Consider the following 19,080-nt stretch of genomic DNA (forward strand, 5'->3'; position numbering starts at 1 on the left):
AGGCCACCACCTCTGGAACGGCACAGGGACTCTGGCACGCACGTGTCATTCTTGGGAGCTTTTTCCAACACACTCTGCAGTCTCCTGGGATGAAGACTGCAGATTCCCCTGATAATTTATTGCAGGGCTTTGTTACTCTGACTGTGGTGAAACCTTTCTTATTGTGTAGCCTGGATCTCGCTTGCTGCAGTTTAAACACATCATTGTGCCTCTTATCCCTTGGAGAGGTGGAGAGCAGTTGTTTCCTTTCCCCTTATGAAAGCCTTTTGTATGACGTTGTTGCAACATCTCCTCGTCTTCCTCTCTGACAATTAATCAGTTATAGTTCTTTTGAGAAACTTTTCAACCCATCCCAATCAACACAGTTTTGCAATGCATCTGATTGCACACAACAGGGAGAAAAGGCAGTATTTTTTTCTAGGTTTGACTTTGATTGTCAAAGCCATGTCCTGAGCCTGTACTTGGAACATCTCTCTCTTTAATGTCTCCCTGTATGGGTCATTACTTCTGAACTCATCCGTGATGCCTCTGTCTTCTCCTTCCATTTAAAGCTTGCATCAGCCAGAACTGCAAAGGGGGAAGGGTTTTTGTTGCAGTTGATCTTTTCACATCTTTATCTTACCATGTGATGGTGAAATACTGCAGTTGCTCTCTTATCTTACCTTGTGCTGACCCTTATTTTGCCTGAATTTGGATAATGAACTGATCAGGACATCCCACAATTGACAATTTGTTAAAAGCCATAAGCATGTACATGGTGGTATAGCTAATAACAAAGAAAATAAACTTCCAAATTTGCAAAGCCTGCCCCTGTGCTTCTCTTCACAAATGTTTATATGTTCAAAATAGATATTATGAAAGCTCTAATTGTATAATGCAGCACAACAATTTTAAAAGGCAAATCTTTATCTGATTTTCAATAACATTCCATTTTTCTATAGACTTCTGTCAAATCAAGTTCCTTCTGTTGTGCATACTAAATCTGAAATTAGTAGATTCGTAATAGACTGTGCTACATTAGTATTGAGAAGTGCAAAGTGACACAATCTGTCATGTATTTAAATTATTTGGCATTGTTAGGACTTATTTTAGAATATTGTTTTTGAAGCCAACTTCAGGAGCACTGAACTTCAGTTGTTAAAGTCTTTAAGTCACAAAAGTTCCAAGCTTTTGGTGATGAACAAACATCACAAAATTCTGTAAAATGAACCTCAGTTGGACTGAGGCTTTCAAAGCTGGAACTTGAAAACAAAAAGGGATTTTCTAGTCTGTGGTAAAATGTCTTAATAGAAATTATGTATTTTTTTTTTATCCAAAACAGATTTTGGAAATCTGGGATTTTTTTCTGAGAGAATAAATATCTCAGATTTTGTAAATCTACTGATTATTTTGGCACAAATATGCTTCAGATGTTTGCCAATAAATATATCTGTTTATTAATTTGATGATATAATTAAAACCAATCACTATCATGAATTTCATCAGTATTTCAAATAGCTGAAAGGCAAGACATTGATTTTCAATACCCTCCATGAATTAACACACCCAAGAAATTCTGTAGGTCAGACAGATGTAAAATTACACATGCCTGAGAACTGTAAGCTTTCCCCTCTTCAGAATGCTTGTCTGATGATGCACTGAATATGTCCCTCCTAAGATAAAAGGAAGGAATTCTTATGCAGGACAGAGACCAAAATCTGGTACATTGTGTTGTTATCCATTAAGTCAGGTCTTGTTTGGAAGGACAGCTCTAATCTTTAGTAGCCTTAGTAAAGAAGTGGTTTAAACTTTAGGTTTAAACTTAACGATGCTTCATTTGCATTAATTGCTTTGACAAACAGGGTCAGATGAGGTTTCACCAAGTTCAGTATTGCAGCCAACTCATATCATTAGACTGGATCGAACTCCCAAGAACAGATTTGCACTTTCCCATGCTTGTGTGAAGTGATACCAAGCACAGGAATGTGATAATGTGCTATGTAGCTCTGATTCACAAAGGATCCATTTTTTTTCTAGAAGTAGTGAGAAAAAACATTGTAGTGAAAAGAATAAGATTTCACACAGTTTTGACTTTGAATTTCTAGTATTACTTAGGACTGCAGTCCTCTCAGAAGCCAAACAGCTGCTTTGCGGGTCAACAGCATGTTAGTAAGAGCTGGGGCTGCAAACCAGTATTGGTTAAAGTCCACTTCAGTATCTTCCATCAAGCTGAACGTGCATCTTTTGTGTGAGAGAGGCTGCACCATAATACGTCTGCTGACCCCTTCCACTGAATAAGTGGCACTTAAATATTTAACGTTATTTTGGTACATTAAGTGATTCTGGCTTTCTCAGAGATTGCATTTCCTTGTAGAAGCAGGTGAGTGCCACGCTCCAGGCTGAGCCTTAGAATCAGAATTGTTTAAGTTGCAAAAGACCTGTGAGGTCATCAAGTCCAAACGTAAGCCAGCACTGCAGAAGTCCACCACTTAACCATATTCCCAAGTGCCACATCCACATGTCTTTTAAATACCTCCAGGGATAGTGATTCCACCACTTCCCTAAGCAACCTGTTCCCATGTCTGACCACCCTTTTGATGAAGAAATGTTTCCTAGTATTCCTAGTAACAGAATACACTCCCAATATCAGTTTGTGTCAGGCAATGCTAGAGAAGAAACTTTCAGCTCCTCCACCTAAGCAAAGTGGTGTACAGCACCTACAAGGTAGCTGCTTGGCCATCACTTCAGACCTAGAATAGTATTAGCAACAAGTGCTTCAGGGCTGGCATTGTGTAGGAGCTCTCTCTGATGGGCAGCTTCTAAAGAGCAGGAAAGTCAGGGAGAATGTTTTAAAAAGCATCATCCTGGCTTTTCTGTTTAAATTAAAAGTATCTTTTTTAAATTCAGTTTATTTCCTTGGGCCTCTGTCCTGAAAAATACTATACTCAATGACTTCACATTTAAACTATCAGGTGTAATCAGGTTTGTCTGTAGAAACATCAAGAATTACTAACATGATTTTTACCTTTACCAACAAGCAGCTTTTGTTTACTGACAGCCTTTAATGTTTAAAGAATATGGGATTTGCTGATGCATTTTGTGTATTTTCCCTAATTCTCTAATTATGTATGTCTTCTATTCCAAACACATTTAAATGTGCACTTGTACTTGAGATTCTGAAGGAACAATCTTAGTCTTGTGTGCATAGGATCTAGTTTTGCAGTCTTTGCAGAGGTCTCAAACTGCAGTCTCTTTGCTGAATTCAGAATCATCTGGTACTAAGTGGTAAATTGTGCTGTGGTGCATTTGAATTAAGATCTCCTGGTTTTCATTGCAGGCATCTTTTCCACAAGTCCTGTGTAGACCCCTGGCTGCTAGACCATCGTACCTGCCCGATGTGTAAAATGAATATTCTAAAAGCTCTAGGGATTCCGGTAAGCACATCACAGAGCAGCTGGGTGGGGCAGGAGGGAAACACCAGCTACTTGGGTATATCCTTAGCCCTTTGCCTGTCTGTGCCCATCCTACCCTTTTTGCCATGTTATTGATTTATTAATTGATTTATTAAGGGATGTACAAGCCGAAATGTCTGACTCTACCTCTCTCCTGTGCCCCACTTCTATTAGCAAGGAAGAGTGTGTATTTGGGGGTTGGTTGGGGCTTGGGATTTGTGTGTCTGTGGTTGCCTGCTTTGTGGAGCAAAAGATTGTTTACTGGTGTTTTAGTGGATTTATAGGTTCCTTCACATAGATTTTGCTTGTGTTTTAAATCAGGACTGGATTTATTTTTTTAATCATGCTCTCAGTTCCAATCTCAAAGAAGAAGTCTGCAAATAAAATTTTCTCTGCTCTCAAGGACAACTAATTGCTCATTCTGGGAAACCAAATCTTTTTTCTGTCAGATTTTTCTTAGAGTCTATCTGGAGCAAGATCTGTACTCCTAATTCCAATTAAGAGGCATTTCTCCCATGGTGGGCCACATGACATACAAGAAAGCTCTTTGTTATTTGAGACATTCAGATGTGGTTAGTAGCTGCCAAAGCAATTGCTCTTTTTTAAGTTGCATGTTTGCATTCACATAGTGCATGTCCCGTTTGCCATACTGTTTCCCAGCTGGAGCTACCACAGAGCTCAGGGGCTTCACTAGGAAGGAGTGAGTCACTCTCTCCCCCTGTGCAAGGCTTGCCACGTGACAGTGAAGTTCAGTACTCAAACACCACCAGCTGATGAATTAACAGGTGCTGTAAATACCCTCCCAAGTTAGAGATGGTGACGTGCCAGTTCCCATATGAAAGAGCTATATAAAGTAAAACAGCTCACGTGAACGGACTGGGGGAGCTGATCCAGCCATTTCCCCAGAGTTCATTTTTCATGGAGAGTAGGAAGCAGGTTGCTGCAGAAGAGGGTCCACAGCAAGCAATGAAATATGTTTTTGCTGAAGTGGGTCGATACGTTAATCAACCTCATACAATCCAAAATAAAAACATGCAATGGGAAAAATGAAGTAGAGCATTGTAGTTGGGGTAACCTGTCATTACAGCTTGGCTCCTTTTTCTGCTAAACATGTCTTTAGAATATTGAAAGATGATACAACTGTTCAATCAGTATTTGAGATGAAAGGTCAGAATGAAGGCTAGCCCTACCATTCAGCATCTCTGCACCTAGGCTTAAATACAGAATTTTTTCTCCGGGTTCCACATCTCAGTTCACAGGCCTGCCAGTGAGCAGTTACTTGGGATTCTGGCAATTCCTCTGCATCATTTCTGCACTCACACTGGTCCATTCACACTTTTGCCCAAGCACTTCATTAAGGTGCTCTTTGTCAGGCTTCATAATCAGGGGATATAAGGCAAATCAGACCACTGGTTTTTGGAGGCCTGCAGTGAGATGTTAGAGGCTTCCAGAGAGTTTAGTGCTGTGAGAATTTGCATCCAGAATACAGCTCTCACTGGCTTCACTGGCAGCTGCTGAGGGCTAAGCATGTCCACAGACTTTCTGAGGCTGGGCACAGCAAGGGGAAGGGAAAACATGCCCAGAGGCCATCTGTAGAGGTTTTGTTTTACATGACTGGCCTTTACTGTATATGAACAGCTCTGGAGTGGGAGGTATAGAACCTAATTGCCAGGAATAATTGAAGTGCCATTCAGTTTCCTCAGCCATCATTTCTCTTCTCACAGCTCCCTGTTCTCTCTGTACCACATAGCAGAAAGGCTCCTGTCACTGAGAGTTTTCTGCATGGAGTTTCTGTGGAAATAATTGTACTGGGCATGTAATTAAAGACACTACTGTAACATACATGAACAACTGGTTCAAATTAAGTTTTCCAAGTCAGCCTTAGTGTTGGTCTGTCTTAATGCTAAAAATAAAACACTTGTATGTTAATGTTCCACTAGCAAAGTTTAGGGGATTTTATTGTATGAATTTCCGTAAAAATTTCCTTAGGTTGTTCTAAGACAACGAACTGAAGAAGAGCCCCCTACATCTTTTGGAGGAAGCACACTGGCTCCCACCTGCATGGATCATCAGTTAGGTTCATGAAGGGAGAGCCTTACCCCTCGAGGTGGCCTTCAGTAGGAGCTGTTGTCCATGGGAACTATGTGTCAGATATCCTCATTGCTTAGCCACATATCCATAGGCTGCTGTGGGAAAAGATGTTCCCTCAAAGCACTTGTAAAGCTGTAAGGCTTCTTGGTGAGAAGGGGCAGACATTTCTATAGAGTGGATAAAGCAAAATGTCACTCCCTAACCACATTCTTGAGTCTTGCTGAGCCATCTCAGGTGAAATTTCCACACACAGAAAAGCAGCATTAGGCAGTCACCAGTCTCTGATGGGAGACTTGAGTGCAGATTTGCCCAAGTCCTTTTCCAAGCTTTTACAATGAGAGGAATAAGGAAATTTTACCACAGGCAGGGCTATGGTGTTTTTTTCCTGCCAACTGCATGTTTGTCCTATGGTTGTTATTAAAGACCTGGCTTGTGTGACTGTGGATATATTGTGCTTCGTTTCACAGGAAGACTTGGGATTTTCCAGGAAGGGATTGGTTAAAATCCAAATACCTCAAAGTTTCAATTCAGTTCACATCTAAACTCTCCATTTACTTTGTAACAGAGACTTCAAATATTATCTGCCCTAAACCCAGATTCCCCAGGCAGCTGTGAGACACTGAAATACCTGCACTCCTTTTCACGGTAGCTGAGCACCCAAACACCTTCACTTTTCTCTGTGGCACTCTGCAGCTCTGGAGGATTATTAACTGTTTATCAGCAAATGGTTGGTCTAACCTTTTCCACTTTCTCTTTGCTGGTGGATCCAGCTCAGACTATACCTCCTTCAGCTGTAATATCTGAAATAGATTATCAGCGAAAGTGTCTTTCATTTTAAATAGTCCTACATTGCTATTGGGATGATCATATCACATAAAATAGTTTCCCTCTGCTTCTCCCTCTTTTCTGCAAATATCTGCTGGATATGCAGTCAGCTGCATTTTTGGCAGCAGATTGTGTGACTTGAAGCTATTCACTAAGAGCCTTAGCCAAGCCCTCAGAAGGCAATAGAAAACCTTCCCTTGACTTTAGTGGAATTGTGCTCCCAAAGCACTCACATGCAGGGAATGAGTGAAACCAATATAATTAAACTTAGCAAATGTATCTGGGTCACTCTGGCAGCAAAAGCCATAATGTGGGGGGAGGGAGGGGTTTGATCAGTATTTCATATCATTAGTTTTGTAGCATGTTGCTTACTTTGGGGCATTTTTTCCAACTAAAATGATTCAGGAGTAAAGGGATTAATTATATCAAGCAATACTATTTCTACATCTTTAGTGTTTGATTTGGCTTTCAGTTATAATCCCCCCTTTTTAAAGGTTTAAAAGTTTGTTATAAAACCCTGTTGAAAAAATAACTGTCATCAGAGCAAAGGACAAACAACTGATCCCCTGAAAAAAACTGAAATACTTTTTTATGTAATAGAAAACAGGCCTTTTTTTTTTTTTTTTAAGGCACACTACCACCAAAGGCAAATTTAAGTTAAAAATGAAATTCCAAAAACATTTCTTTATAATAGCTAAGAGTGCTACATCTAAGGGATAATTTTGGATCCCTGTCCTGCAGATAAGTGATTGGTATTTAATTTTTAAAAGTACAGATTCGGTGAGTTTCATTAAAACCTGGTATAGCTGAATGTGCCTTTATCCCAATTCTGGGGAGCTCTTGCTGCATGTGGATTAGACTGGAGCCAGGCAACAACAATTCTAATTTTTATTCCAAACTTCATTTTGTGGATATAAGATTGTTTAAATTGCCTGCCTTTTTCATTAGGAACATTTGTGAAAAAGTACTTATGAGGTGGCAACCATGAGACAGGGAATGTATGTGAAAAAGGGAAAACATGTGAATTTCCTCCTTCTGAAAAAACATGTAAGCGTATGGTAACCTTCTGTGCCTGAATTCAAAGGGATTTCTCTTGTGCTTCAAGTTAAGCCTGTCTTTAAGCCTTTGCTGTATCATATTTTGCTTGGTTTCTTGGTGCCTGCTGTGGGAGATAGGCAGGTAGTGAGATTTTCCAAAGTGCCTTAGCATGTGAGAACTAAGCATAGAAAAAATCAGATCCACTGAAGAGAGTACATCTCCTGTGACGTTAGCCATCTGGAAGCTGGATTTCCAGTCTAGCAGCTTAAGGCCTGTCTCTGCTTAGTGCTGAGCAGAGGGAAAGCAGAGGGGGCAATTCATACCTAGGGGTATGGGATGAATCACACAGCAAAATTGTCTCAAACCACTGAAGTTAGAGGAAACCTACGTGACTGATCCAGATTCCTGAAGAATAAAGATAAATGGAAACAACTTAATTTTACATTTCCTAACTTAACCAAGTGTCTGCGTATTGGAACTCAGGTCTTGCTATGTTCCTCTGTTGTTGGTCTCGCTAAATCACATAGCAAGAAAGACTATGAATCGAATAATACTCTTCAAATTCCCATTATTGCTTGTCTGTTTCTTTTCTCATAATTTTATTTTGTAGGAAATACAGTATTAGCAAGGGAAATGATCTTCTGACGTTTAGAAATTTGTCTTACAAACAGCTTTAGGTTTTATTTTTGCAACCCACACATAGATGCACCCACAGTCAGCTCCCTTGGATTCTTATTCCAGGAAGCTCTGATATTGGCTCTATAAAATGTGTATTTCGGGAAAAGATAATCATTCCCCTTCCTGCTGTCTGTTTACATTTGTGATTTGACTCAGCAATCTGCCTTTGTTGAGCAGATCATATCAATAAATGAGTTACTTTTTTAATGTACACTCTTCTAAACCCTTTTAAAAGTATAAATAAGAATGTTTAGCAGTTGGAGGTGACACAGTTTAATAATATTTCCATGGCATGCTTTGGGTCTCTCTTCCAACAGATTGTTTAAAGTACATGAAAACAGACAAACTCTGTGTGTTTATTCATTATATGTTGCCATTTTCAGTACTGAAATAACGTGAAAAGCTCAAAATAAGTGAGAACAAGTAAATTCAATCCTTTTATCAGGTAGAAGCTCGATTTTCTTTTTTTTTTTTCTCTTCCCTCCCATTAGCCAAATGCAGATTGCATGGATGATATACCTCCAGACTTGGAAGCATCCATAGGAGGACCACCAACCAACCAGATAACAGGAGCCAGTGACATAACAGTGAACGAGAGCTCTGTAGCCCTGGATCCCCCAGCACGGACTGTGGGAGTGCTACAAGTCATCCAAGACGTAGACTCCTTTCCCCAGGCTGGGGAGAGTAACTTCACAACAAGCAGTAAGTTCCAATTTCTGGCAGAATTTGCACTGAGAATAAATGTTTAGAAACCCCAATAACAAACTGATCTCTTGAGGGCATTTCGCTGGAGCAATGGCCCCTACTTTAAGCCCAGCGGGGATTCTACAGGGTAAGTAAATTTAAATATCCTGTGTTCTGCTGTATTGATGGTCAGAGTTCCTGTACTTGAAAACCTGAGCACAGTGAAATAACACTGCCTATTTGTACAAAAAAAAAAAAAAAAAGATAATTTTATATGTTTTCAGTCTGTTCAGTTTTCATTTGTGTAAAGGGGCACCATTTGAACGGGTAGTTCTCAAAATGTCTGCATGTGTCTCTGTTCCTAAAAATTATGTTCTGTGTTGCAAATCTACTTCTGACAGTTTAAAAGGAATGTTGTCAGCTTTTTCAAGTGAGGATTGTACCAGTCTTAAAATTCTCATTTTTAGGTAAAATAGTGAATCAGTAGAAAATATGTGTTTGATACCAGTTGGTGTATTGACAAGACTAGTGTAGAAAATCATCAGATATACTTGAAGGGAGGTAGAAGGATGTAACAAAATATAGGTTTGTGTATGGAGTTAGTGTAGGTTCTGGAAAGAATTATACATTTTCAACCATTTCTAGGTACTGCTTTGGGCCTGGGCATGAAAAAGAAGACAAGTAGTAATATGATGTGTAAAAGGTAGGAGACAGATGACAGAACTAAGATTAAATGACTTTACATTAGTCTCCTTACTCTGTGGAAAGACTTGATAATCACATTTTCCCTGATATTGCAGCCAGTGTCATGGCAGTGAAAATAACTTGTGGAAATGCCGGACTTGTGACTTTAGACACAGGTGACCCAGAAGTAGATTTTTAAATTCGCCTTTGTGAATTAGGTTCTGGTTTTCTTTAAAGGTTTGGCCCTTTTATGGTCTAAGTACTGAATCCAGCAAGGGGTGAGCAGGAAGCCCAGCCATCTTCCACGGCCAGCCTCTCAGCTGGTGGCATTCAGCTTTCTCAAGTCTCCTTGAGTGCTGGCAAGAGCTGTTCAAAACAAGATGTTCCTTCCAGTGATTGTTTTTTAAATGCATTTGAGGCTGATTTAAACAATGAAGGAAAGATGGTACCACAATGTAATAAAGACTGGGCTAGACACTGTTCTCAGCTGTGCCCTCTTAGCACTCCTGAAGCAAGTAGTTCCTCTCACAGATAATGGTCCTTGCCCCACTGTTCTTTACAAGGTCTGATAGTAAGTTTGGGAAGGAGGGCTGTGGTGTGCTCTTTACACACACGGCTGCATGACACATGCCGGGAAAAGCCAGCAGCCTGGTCCAAAGCCCAGCACGATGGGCAGTCCATGCTTTTCATCCCACGATCTTGTCAGACTGAGAAGCAGCTCTGCTGGTTTCTCACCATGAGTAACAATGGTGTTGAGGCTGCCAAGGAGCACCAGAGCTCAGTAACTCTCCAGACACTCTTTTCCCTCCAGGTTTGTTTCCAGAGGCTGCAGAAGGAACAAACACATTTTTAATTCATTTTCCATGTTGCTAGCTAAGTTAGATAACTGGGTGAAAAACTTGCTCTGAGCCAGCAGAGTACTGCAGGGCCTGCAGAGATGTTTTATTTTGCCCTGTTGCTCTCAGTTTTCCCCCTTACCCTCCATTCTCCCACTTACCTTTAATAACATCAGGCAAGAGACCCTAAGACTGGACAATCCTGAGGGCTGACAGCAGAGGCCACGGACAAGGAACTCACCCCAAAGCCAGTGTTGTCCAAGGTCTGTCCTGGCACATAGGCAGCAAATATGGAGTGTCGGATCTCCATCACATGAAGAGATTTGCCATGTCTGGGGAAGGACTGTGAAAAGGGCTTTTCCCTGGTTATTTTCCCTGCTGTCACAGGTGTGGCTGGGGACCCACTGCTAAAAGCAGACCTTTTCAGTTGTTTTGTGAGGAAAGAAGAGTCCTGAGGAAAATTCAAAGCACTTTGGGATCTCCCAAACCCAGATGTGTGCCTGTCTATGCTGTGGTTGCCACATAGTCACTCAGGGAACTCTGATTTGATGCTTGGTTAGCTCTTGGTACTCACTCATCACTGACACGTAGACATGAATCTTCATCTGGATTTCTCATCTCAAAGGGGAATACAATACTTGAATATTCATCAGTGGTAGATGTGCAACTTTACCTGCTGTCACCACCACGTCCAAAGTGGTGCATTTTGCAGCAGTTCCCAGAAACAGCCATTTGGTCCCTTTTTGCAGCAGAGCTGCAGCAAAGAAGAGGTCTTTGGTTGGGAGTTAGGGGCTGAGTTCCAGCAGTGATGGGAATTTGTCTCTCCAGTCAGCTCATGTGAATTTGGGGTGTTCAGGCACTCTGAAGGTAGAACTTGGCATCTTGGGCAGCCTGAACCCTTAAGCCAGTGAAAGGGACCTTTTATATAGTTGTGGTATGAACCCAAATGCTAACTAAATCAGAGGGCAAATGTAGGCTAAATAACTGGGTCATAGCTGTCATAGTAGATGGGACTTTATAGGCACTGTGTCTGTTTATTGTATTCAGGCATTGTATTTCTCATTTCCAGAATCCTCAGTTAGTTACACAACTGCAGAGCTTGCTGAGCGTGCCCTTTGTGTGAACTAGACTGCCTGGGAATTTGTAAGCGATGACGCTGGTTGCTCCTAGGAATCTTTGCTGAAGTTGCTAGGTTCTGGCCTCTTTATATAGCATTAGTGATGGAGCCTACTCCGAGGCTGAATCTGCACTGCAAGGTTTTCTTCCTCTTGTTATTGAACCTGTGCAGACTCCAAGGCTCCAGTGCAGTCTTGACATGGCACTGCAAATCCTTGCATCCTTCCTTATTCCTCACAAATTTCAGTGGTCCAGGAGTTGTCTTCTTCTTCCCACCCACTTCTGCAATACTTTTCACTTAATTGTTGTTGCATTCTTTCTGTCTGTTGATTAATCGTTCTGGTATTGTTGTCTTGGTTTGGGTTTAATTTCCCTTTCTGTGTTTCCAGTGATTGTACTCAGAGCCAGAAGAGCTCCCACAGTGTGTGTCTGGAGGGAGGATGTTTCCAGAATACTGTTCACTTTGGGTAAAATTCCATCTCCGTGGTGGCAAAGCTCCTGCTTACTTCAGTGGGGTCTGATTTTAATTTCTGGAGCTCAACCAGCGCTTTTCATCTTAACTTCTGTGTGTATGCTCAGCACACATTTCCTCTTCTCTCTCTCCCTTTTGCTCCCTATGCTCCTGAATAGGTAATGTCTTCCACAGGACTCTGGGAGATGTACTGTACTATGAGCATCTGGATGGGACTTCATTTGGGGACCAGTCCTAAAGTTCCTTGCTGAACCAAGCATCTCCTGTTTAGTAGCACTTGAAAATGGACCAGCAGTTTCTCCCAGCTGCCTTCTACCAAGATCCAAGCCTTCATCAAGTCCCTTGAGCATATCTATAGCCCAAAGTCTGTTTAGTATTTAGTCTTAGTGGCTGTTTGCTCTCTGTGGTGGGATTTTGTGTAGGATCCTGGGATAGCATCCTAAAATAAAGTTCTGTAATCGGTTGTTGAAAATGTATTGATGGAGAAAGTGAAAAACTGGAGTTGAGGGGGGAAAAAAAGGAAGGAGGGAGGGTGAAAAAATGGTGTGAAATACCTAGGAGTTCATCTCAGCTGAGTTTACTGCTTTGACCCTGTAACTTTTCAGCTCTCCAAAGGATATGAAAGAAGATAACCTAAGGATCTTATTCTACAATGATGCATCATAGCAATTTCTGTTCCTAGCTTTTCATACTGAGTTATGCAAAATGCTAACATCTTTGGAAATTTCACTGCAGGTGGAATTGTCTGCTCTACGTATGATGTGGGTGTGAGCTGGACTTGGCTAAGAGCTGAACTTGAAGAAGCTCTGAGCTAGCTTTGGAGGGTGGCTTTGGGATTTGAGGAGGACATTGCAGTATTCTTTGGGTCAGGCTCAACTGGGATTGAATGATATGGCTCAAAAAGGTAGTTTTCTGGGCAAGTAGCGTATAGATATTCTAAAGGTTGTAGGGTGACCCTTGCAGGTGAAAAGTAGCTATTGATTTTTTTCATCTTTTATAGCATACATGGTTATTTATCTCCCTCAAACACTTGCTAATTTCTGCAGAAAATAATGTGCACTGCCCAAGTCTTTGCCCTCTCTTCATAAATCTAGTTTTTCAATTTAGACAAGTTTTTATATTCTGTTCAGTGGGATGTCTCATCAGAAATCCCACTAGCACAATCTCTGTAGCTGGAGGAAGATCCATAAATAATTTTACTGCAAACAGGGGCGGGACTTTTAGTATGAAGCACCACAAGCTCTCCCCCGAGGTGTCATATCACCTGCTAAGTCAACAGAGCTTGGTGGACTGTGTGGCAGTGTGGGCAGTCTAGAGAATACCAGCAGTTCCTTTTCTGCCTCTCATTTTGTTCTTTCCATAAAACCCTGCCAACGTACAGCTCATCGTGACTGTTAGGACCCTTTCAAATCTCTCTGATAGCTCTTCATTAAATCTATTAATATAACTTTTCAAGTAATTATTTTGATCTGTGTATGTCTAAAATGTCTTTTTGAAGAATAATCAGCCTTTGGGAGTGGATAAAAGTGCACGATGAGAACCTGATCCGCTGTTGTCTTGTAACCACTTGACTGTTCCTCCTTGCTATTAATAGTGGGTTTCTTGGGCGGAATGTAAAGGGGGAAGAAAAGGTGGAAAAACTCCCTAGACAGTAGTTAATGCAGAAAGTTATTAACACTTGCATTAGTAAGTTCTTACACAGTCCCAGAGGGAGAACACTGATGGGACCTAGTTAAAAACTGAGCAGATTGGGTCCCATGTGCCTGGCATGTGACATAACTCCTGGTGGCTCTATTAAAAGCTTGTGAGGACGTCGCACTAAACTGTTGTCATGGACTGAAACTTCCAACGAGCTGAGCTCCTAGATTTGTTTTGAGACTAAGACTGATGCCAACATAGCATTGGTGCTTTGAAAGAGTCACCAAGTGAAACATAACTGGCACTAAAAATGTGCTCTGGATTATTACATACACCTACGAGACTCCTGCCAGACTCTGAATGGACAGTGAAGTTTTCCTGTTATAAAACTGCTCCTCCTTTCCATATGTTAAGATGTGAAATACAGACAGTGTTTCTGTGCAGCAAATTGCAAAAGAGGATGTACAAAATGCTGTGACACGAGGAGCAAATTTAAATTTAAATTTGTTTTGTTTGTTCTCTGTTTCACATCTCCTGTATATATTGACAGTGTCTACAGAGCAGGGATGAAACCATTAGTTCAGCTCCATTTGTAAGTCTGTCTCTAGATCTAAATTTGTCCCTAGCTTGCCTCTCTCTGTCCCAGATTACAAGTTCCTGCCTCCATATTGCTTTTGTGTTGTGCAGCTACCTTGGGAACCCAATCCAGAAGCCAACCAATTTCTTCCTAGGGTTTTTTTTTGGTTTTTTTTTTTTTTCATTTGGAGTTGTTGTGCCAGTACAACAGGAGGAAAGAAATGTGGAGGACAAGAAGAGAGAGGACTGGGACCAGCGATAAAATAGCTTGTGCCTTTTTTTATATTTCACCGTGTTAAGTAGACAGCTGGATAAAACATTGAACAAGAAAGCTTTTAAAGCAAAATAGACAATGTATTGTAAAATACAAATCTGAACTGCAGAGAGACCAGACAACAATAGTAACTGATCTCTTTGATTTATGCTTGACAATGAAAGCCTTGCCTCACAAGAGATATTTAGTATCTTGCATACAATTGGCTTAATTATTTAGGACTCATTCTCACATGTCTTGATGTCTGTGCAGTTTCTGTTCTCATCAGTTTTTACACAAAAACCTCCACTGAAATCACCAGGAAGTGCTGTTTAAAATACAGTGTGGTGCTGTGATTCTGAATCTTTTTCTTACCAATTCAGGAACAAAACCAAATGGGAGACATAAGGACCCAGCTTGGATCAGCACCTGAAAATAAGAATTACAAAGTAAGACAGAGAAATGGTTCTGTAGCCAGGCAGGCAGAGGAAAGGGAGGATTCCAGGGTTAGTGCTGCTGGTTGGTGCCAGAATTTCAGACAGATAGGCAAGGTTAAAGTGATGCTCACCTGTACTGCACAGAGCCCAGAGACCCTACCAGGGTCAGGCTCAGCTGAACCAGTCAGGACATACAGAGATGGACTCACTTTCAAAAACCTCACAGGTAAGAGCAGATTATAGCAAAGCAAACAGATCTCATAAATTCAGTGGGAAAAGACAGACAGTGAAAAGGCAGCTGTGCCTATGGGTGAATAAAAATAAGAGGCTGAGGTACAGGAGGTACTGAGAAAGTAGTGTCATTTCTGCAGCAGTCTCTCCTGATTCTGCTTGCGTGTGTTTTGCTCTGGGTGCCTTCCCTCATAATGGAGTGTGCATTTGCCTTAGTGCTCCACAGTGTTGTGAACCACTTTGAAGGTAACTCGAATGAAAGAAGTCAGACAAGAGCTCTGCTGATACAATGTTTTCAGGCATTGGTATGTAATGTTTTTCTCCTTATTCATCTAGGCTTTGAGCCTGTGAATGTGCCAGAGGATCATCTACACAAGGAAGCTGTCTGGCTTCTCCCAAGCATTTAAAGGATCACATGCATGCTTACACCTGTAGTTGTTGTGTTGTAACCAGCAGTTCTGATTTCTCAAAAAGCACAAAAGAGTTGCATTTAGAAGAGTTTAAGTGAAAGGGGGAGGCAGGGGGGAGTGTTTTCTCCAGATTCTTGTAGGGGCAACAGCTCAAGCTTTCACATATGGTCTCTAATACTCTACGATTTCAGCCTCAAAGAATAAGTGGTATTTGCTCATAAAACACTAGGCAAGTCTTGCTCTTTCTTTCATTACCTACCTCCAACTCCTGCAGAAATTAGGGCACTTCAGGAATCCTTTAGAGTTGCCACAGTAACCAGGTCACTTCACCTAGAAGTGAGAGTTCTCACTAAATCTTTAGTAACTGCACTTCTTGTTGATCTGGAGGTGGGCAATTTTAAGTGAAGATAGGGCCTGAGACTGTTGAAACTGATAAGCCAGATGGAGAAAGTGGCTTATGAGTGTTTATAGGAAACATGAATGATCAGAAGAGAAGTAGGTAACAGGTCAAGCCCAGTATCTGAGAGGAAATATCCAACTACTGGCATGAGTGTTAGAGGATTTTCTCCTGCCTCAGAGCCAGGAGAGGTGCGTAAGCCCTCACATTTAGGGATGCTGAAAATAGAACCTATGTGGATATATTCTTGCCCAGCTAGATGCCATCTTTGCCACTCCAGTGACAAGGCTGATATAGTGAGGAATAAGCTCAGGCTGTATTCAGCACAGTGCATAGTAGCATCAGAGTTGCATTAATGAACATCCACCAAAATTAGCCTTATATTGTGACTGTCTTTTTCAAGGGCCAATACATTTGACTGTTCTCTTCATTGTAACTCATGTTAACATATCTGAGCCACTCAGAGAGTAGGCAAGAACATATGCAATAGAACATATGCAATAATTAAATCATACAATAATACACACAGTGTTCAAAACAACTTACGTGGAGATCTCTGCGAATTTCTGCTCTATTTGCCACTCTAGATCCTATAAGACAATGAAAAAACATACTCCTACAGCAAAAGTGTATAGAAAATGTGTGGAACAAAGATGCCACTGGCAAAGTCTGAATATGGAAAGCACTTAACTGAAATAGCTTTATTAAATCGTAGCATCTCAGTGGGGAGGGGTGGAGGGAATCACACAAAGGAGGTTTAAAATGTGCCAGTTCCTTGTGCAGTTAATTAAATAACGGGATGTTTCCAGCTGCCGGCGCTTCTTTGGGAGACAGCCATCCAACATGGTGTGTCACGCGTATGCATGACAAACCTGACTTCTGATTTTTGCCTGGGATATTGAACTCAACTGAGGTGTTGCTAAACTTTATTGCTTCCCTGTAATTGCTTTTTGAAAAGGCAGTGGCACCAGCAAATTGTCTTTCTGCGCATGAATAGCCGTCAGTCTGCGGAGACCAAAATAGTCTCACGGAAGGAAATTTTAGAAGAATGACCGTCTGCCAGCCTGCTCTGGGAGATGTAACGTGCTCCCAGCTGCGGAGTAACCTGCAGCCTAAAAGTACACTTCAAAGGAAGCAGTTTTGAGGAAAAGCTGTGATGGAAGGGTTATGCTTTTAGTTTTGACCCTCAAAAGGGCCTTGTTGAACTACTATAACAGCTGCATATTCCACAGGGCAGAAACAATTACATTTGTTTGCAGTAATTAATTCCTTCTGTCTCGCCTTTTTTTTAATTAATCCTTCAGATTTTGCTTGATTTTGCTTGACTGAAAAATGCAAGTCCACTTCCCTTGTTAAAACTGAAAATTTACTATATATTTATATTCAGCTTCTAAAAGCCCTCTTTCCAGACTAGACATATAATACAACAATTTAATCTTTTTTGTTTCTAAAAGCTCCTGAGGTCTAACTATTGTTCTGAAACTGCCTGGGAACCTTCTGGAAACTACTGCTTCTCAATTAGAGGAATTAAAAGTGAAGAACTTGAATAAAAAAGAAAAGGCAAAAGAGGTTAAACCCACACTTAATGTCACAGAGTTTTGACTCTAACTTTACAGTAGTGTTCCCAAGGAAAATAATAATGAACAGTGCAAAGGCATTTATGTTTTTGAAGTCACATGGATAGTTTCCAGATTTTTACAGAGCTTTTGTTACTTTTATTTTTCCAGGTATATCAGTACACAGGGTAATAACTCTTTGTTCTGCCTCTCCAAGGAGTGTGAATGCTCAGAACTCAAAAGAAGGTGGAGCAGGAATATGTGTTCAGTCAAAAAGATTGAAACAGTGACAGAATGCTTTAATGCAGAGAAACAGTGTTTTGAAATTATTCTCTTCCAGTTTGTTTCACTTTGTAGAATTTTAGGGACGTCTCGATAGTAGTGGTGGTGGCCAAGTGACCTACTGAACATATTTTCTAGTAATATTCCAGCGGCAATTTATTGAAACTAAAGTTGACCTTTCCCATCCACTGCTTTGAGAAGAAACTCTGAAAATGGATGTCTTGGCTTTGGCCTTTCTCATGTTCTCATGAGCATTCCATCAAGAGTCCCTGATAAAAGCTGTGACTTGAAGGGGATTTTCTGATGCCAGAAGTTGTTCAGTTGAAACTAGATTGTGACTGGAGGATTATTTGAAAGGAAATGCTAAATGGCCCTAGATTTATATAGCCTAAAACCAGTTTCTATTGCTGTCTCTGCTGGATTTCCTACCAGCCCAGCCCAGGCCTCCAAGGGCAGTTCGCCAGTGAGAAGCTATTCTGAGATGTCCATTTCGGCAGCTTTAGTGACCCTGAGGTGAGATTGAGTTCCCTCTTCAGTGTTAGCTTTGCTGCTTATCATCCTGGCTACCCCTCTCTGGTTTTGTCACATCTGGAATTTTGCAAGCCAGTAAATGAAGCTCACTTTTTTGTGATGTCACTCATGTGAACCACAAGCAAGGAAGCAAAAGGAGGTAGGTAAGTGAGGAGGAAGCATGCTTGCACTCTTGGTTTGGGCTGGAGAGACAAAACTGTTGGTTTCAGATCTCAGGTTAAGAAAAACTATGCTGCATTCTTTTTCATTTTGGACTCATTTTGAACTCAATGAGAAAGGGAGACAGGCAGGAAGGAGACACAGGATCAGAGGGAGACTCACATTAAATTAATTTGAACTCTTTAAATCAAAATTGTCCAATTTGGTTTCAGTTGTTGTAAAGCTGATTTCTGTTTTCTTCTTACATTTTTATACATGTCTTTTCCAACAAGACTTGAATGTAGCAGGCCTGGCCTGGCACATCAAAGATTTATTTTTTAATGGGGGAAAAAAAAAAAGTTGAGCTATTCCAAGATTGTCAAAGAAATGTTTCAGTTAAAAGGAGATTGGCATCAGCTTATTTAAAATTTCTTAAAAGAACAAAAGAGATAAACAGCTGACCTCTTCCTTTATGAATGCTTTTCTCAGTTGTCTTTCAGTACTCATGTATCCTCTGTATACACAGACAAGCTTGTTAGAATTTTATCTGGTGCATTAGCCCTGCTACAAGGACACAAGTAACATTTTGGACAATTCTGCTCCAAACAGGCAGTGGTTCTGTATACCTCCTAGTCATATTTCAATCATCATTTCATGTGATAGTGGTGGGTTTTGAGTGTGCTCATTTTTCTTTCCTGTAGAATGCTTTTGGTCAGATCAGAAGTATTGCTAAATCCTTTAAGCAAACTGTGGAAGCAACCTAAAGGAGAGGCAAA

At 40.8% G+C, this 19,080-nt stretch overlaps 1 protein-coding gene across 1 annotated transcript in view; it reads left to right on the forward strand.

Annotated features, from left to right (window-relative positions):
• Positions 1-19,080, forward strand: part of RNF150 (ring finger protein 150) — a 114,000-nt gene that overhangs the window by 77,610 nt on the left and 17,310 nt on the right. Inside the window, exons 5-6 of the mRNA XM_050330624.1 lie at positions 3,317-3,413; positions 8,555-8,765. Coding sequence (XP_050186581.1) covers positions 3,317-3,413; positions 8,555-8,765 — 308 coding nt within the window. The remainder of the gene's footprint in view (positions 1-3,316; positions 3,414-8,554; positions 8,766-19,080) is intronic.

The sequence above is a fragment of the Myiozetetes cayanensis genome, unplaced genomic scaffold (genome assembly GCF_022539395.1).
Source record: "Myiozetetes cayanensis isolate MyiCay16 unplaced genomic scaffold, myiCay2020 scf42, whole genome shotgun sequence".
NCBI lineage: Eukaryota > Metazoa > Chordata > Aves > Passeriformes > Tyrannidae > Myiozetetes > Myiozetetes cayanensis.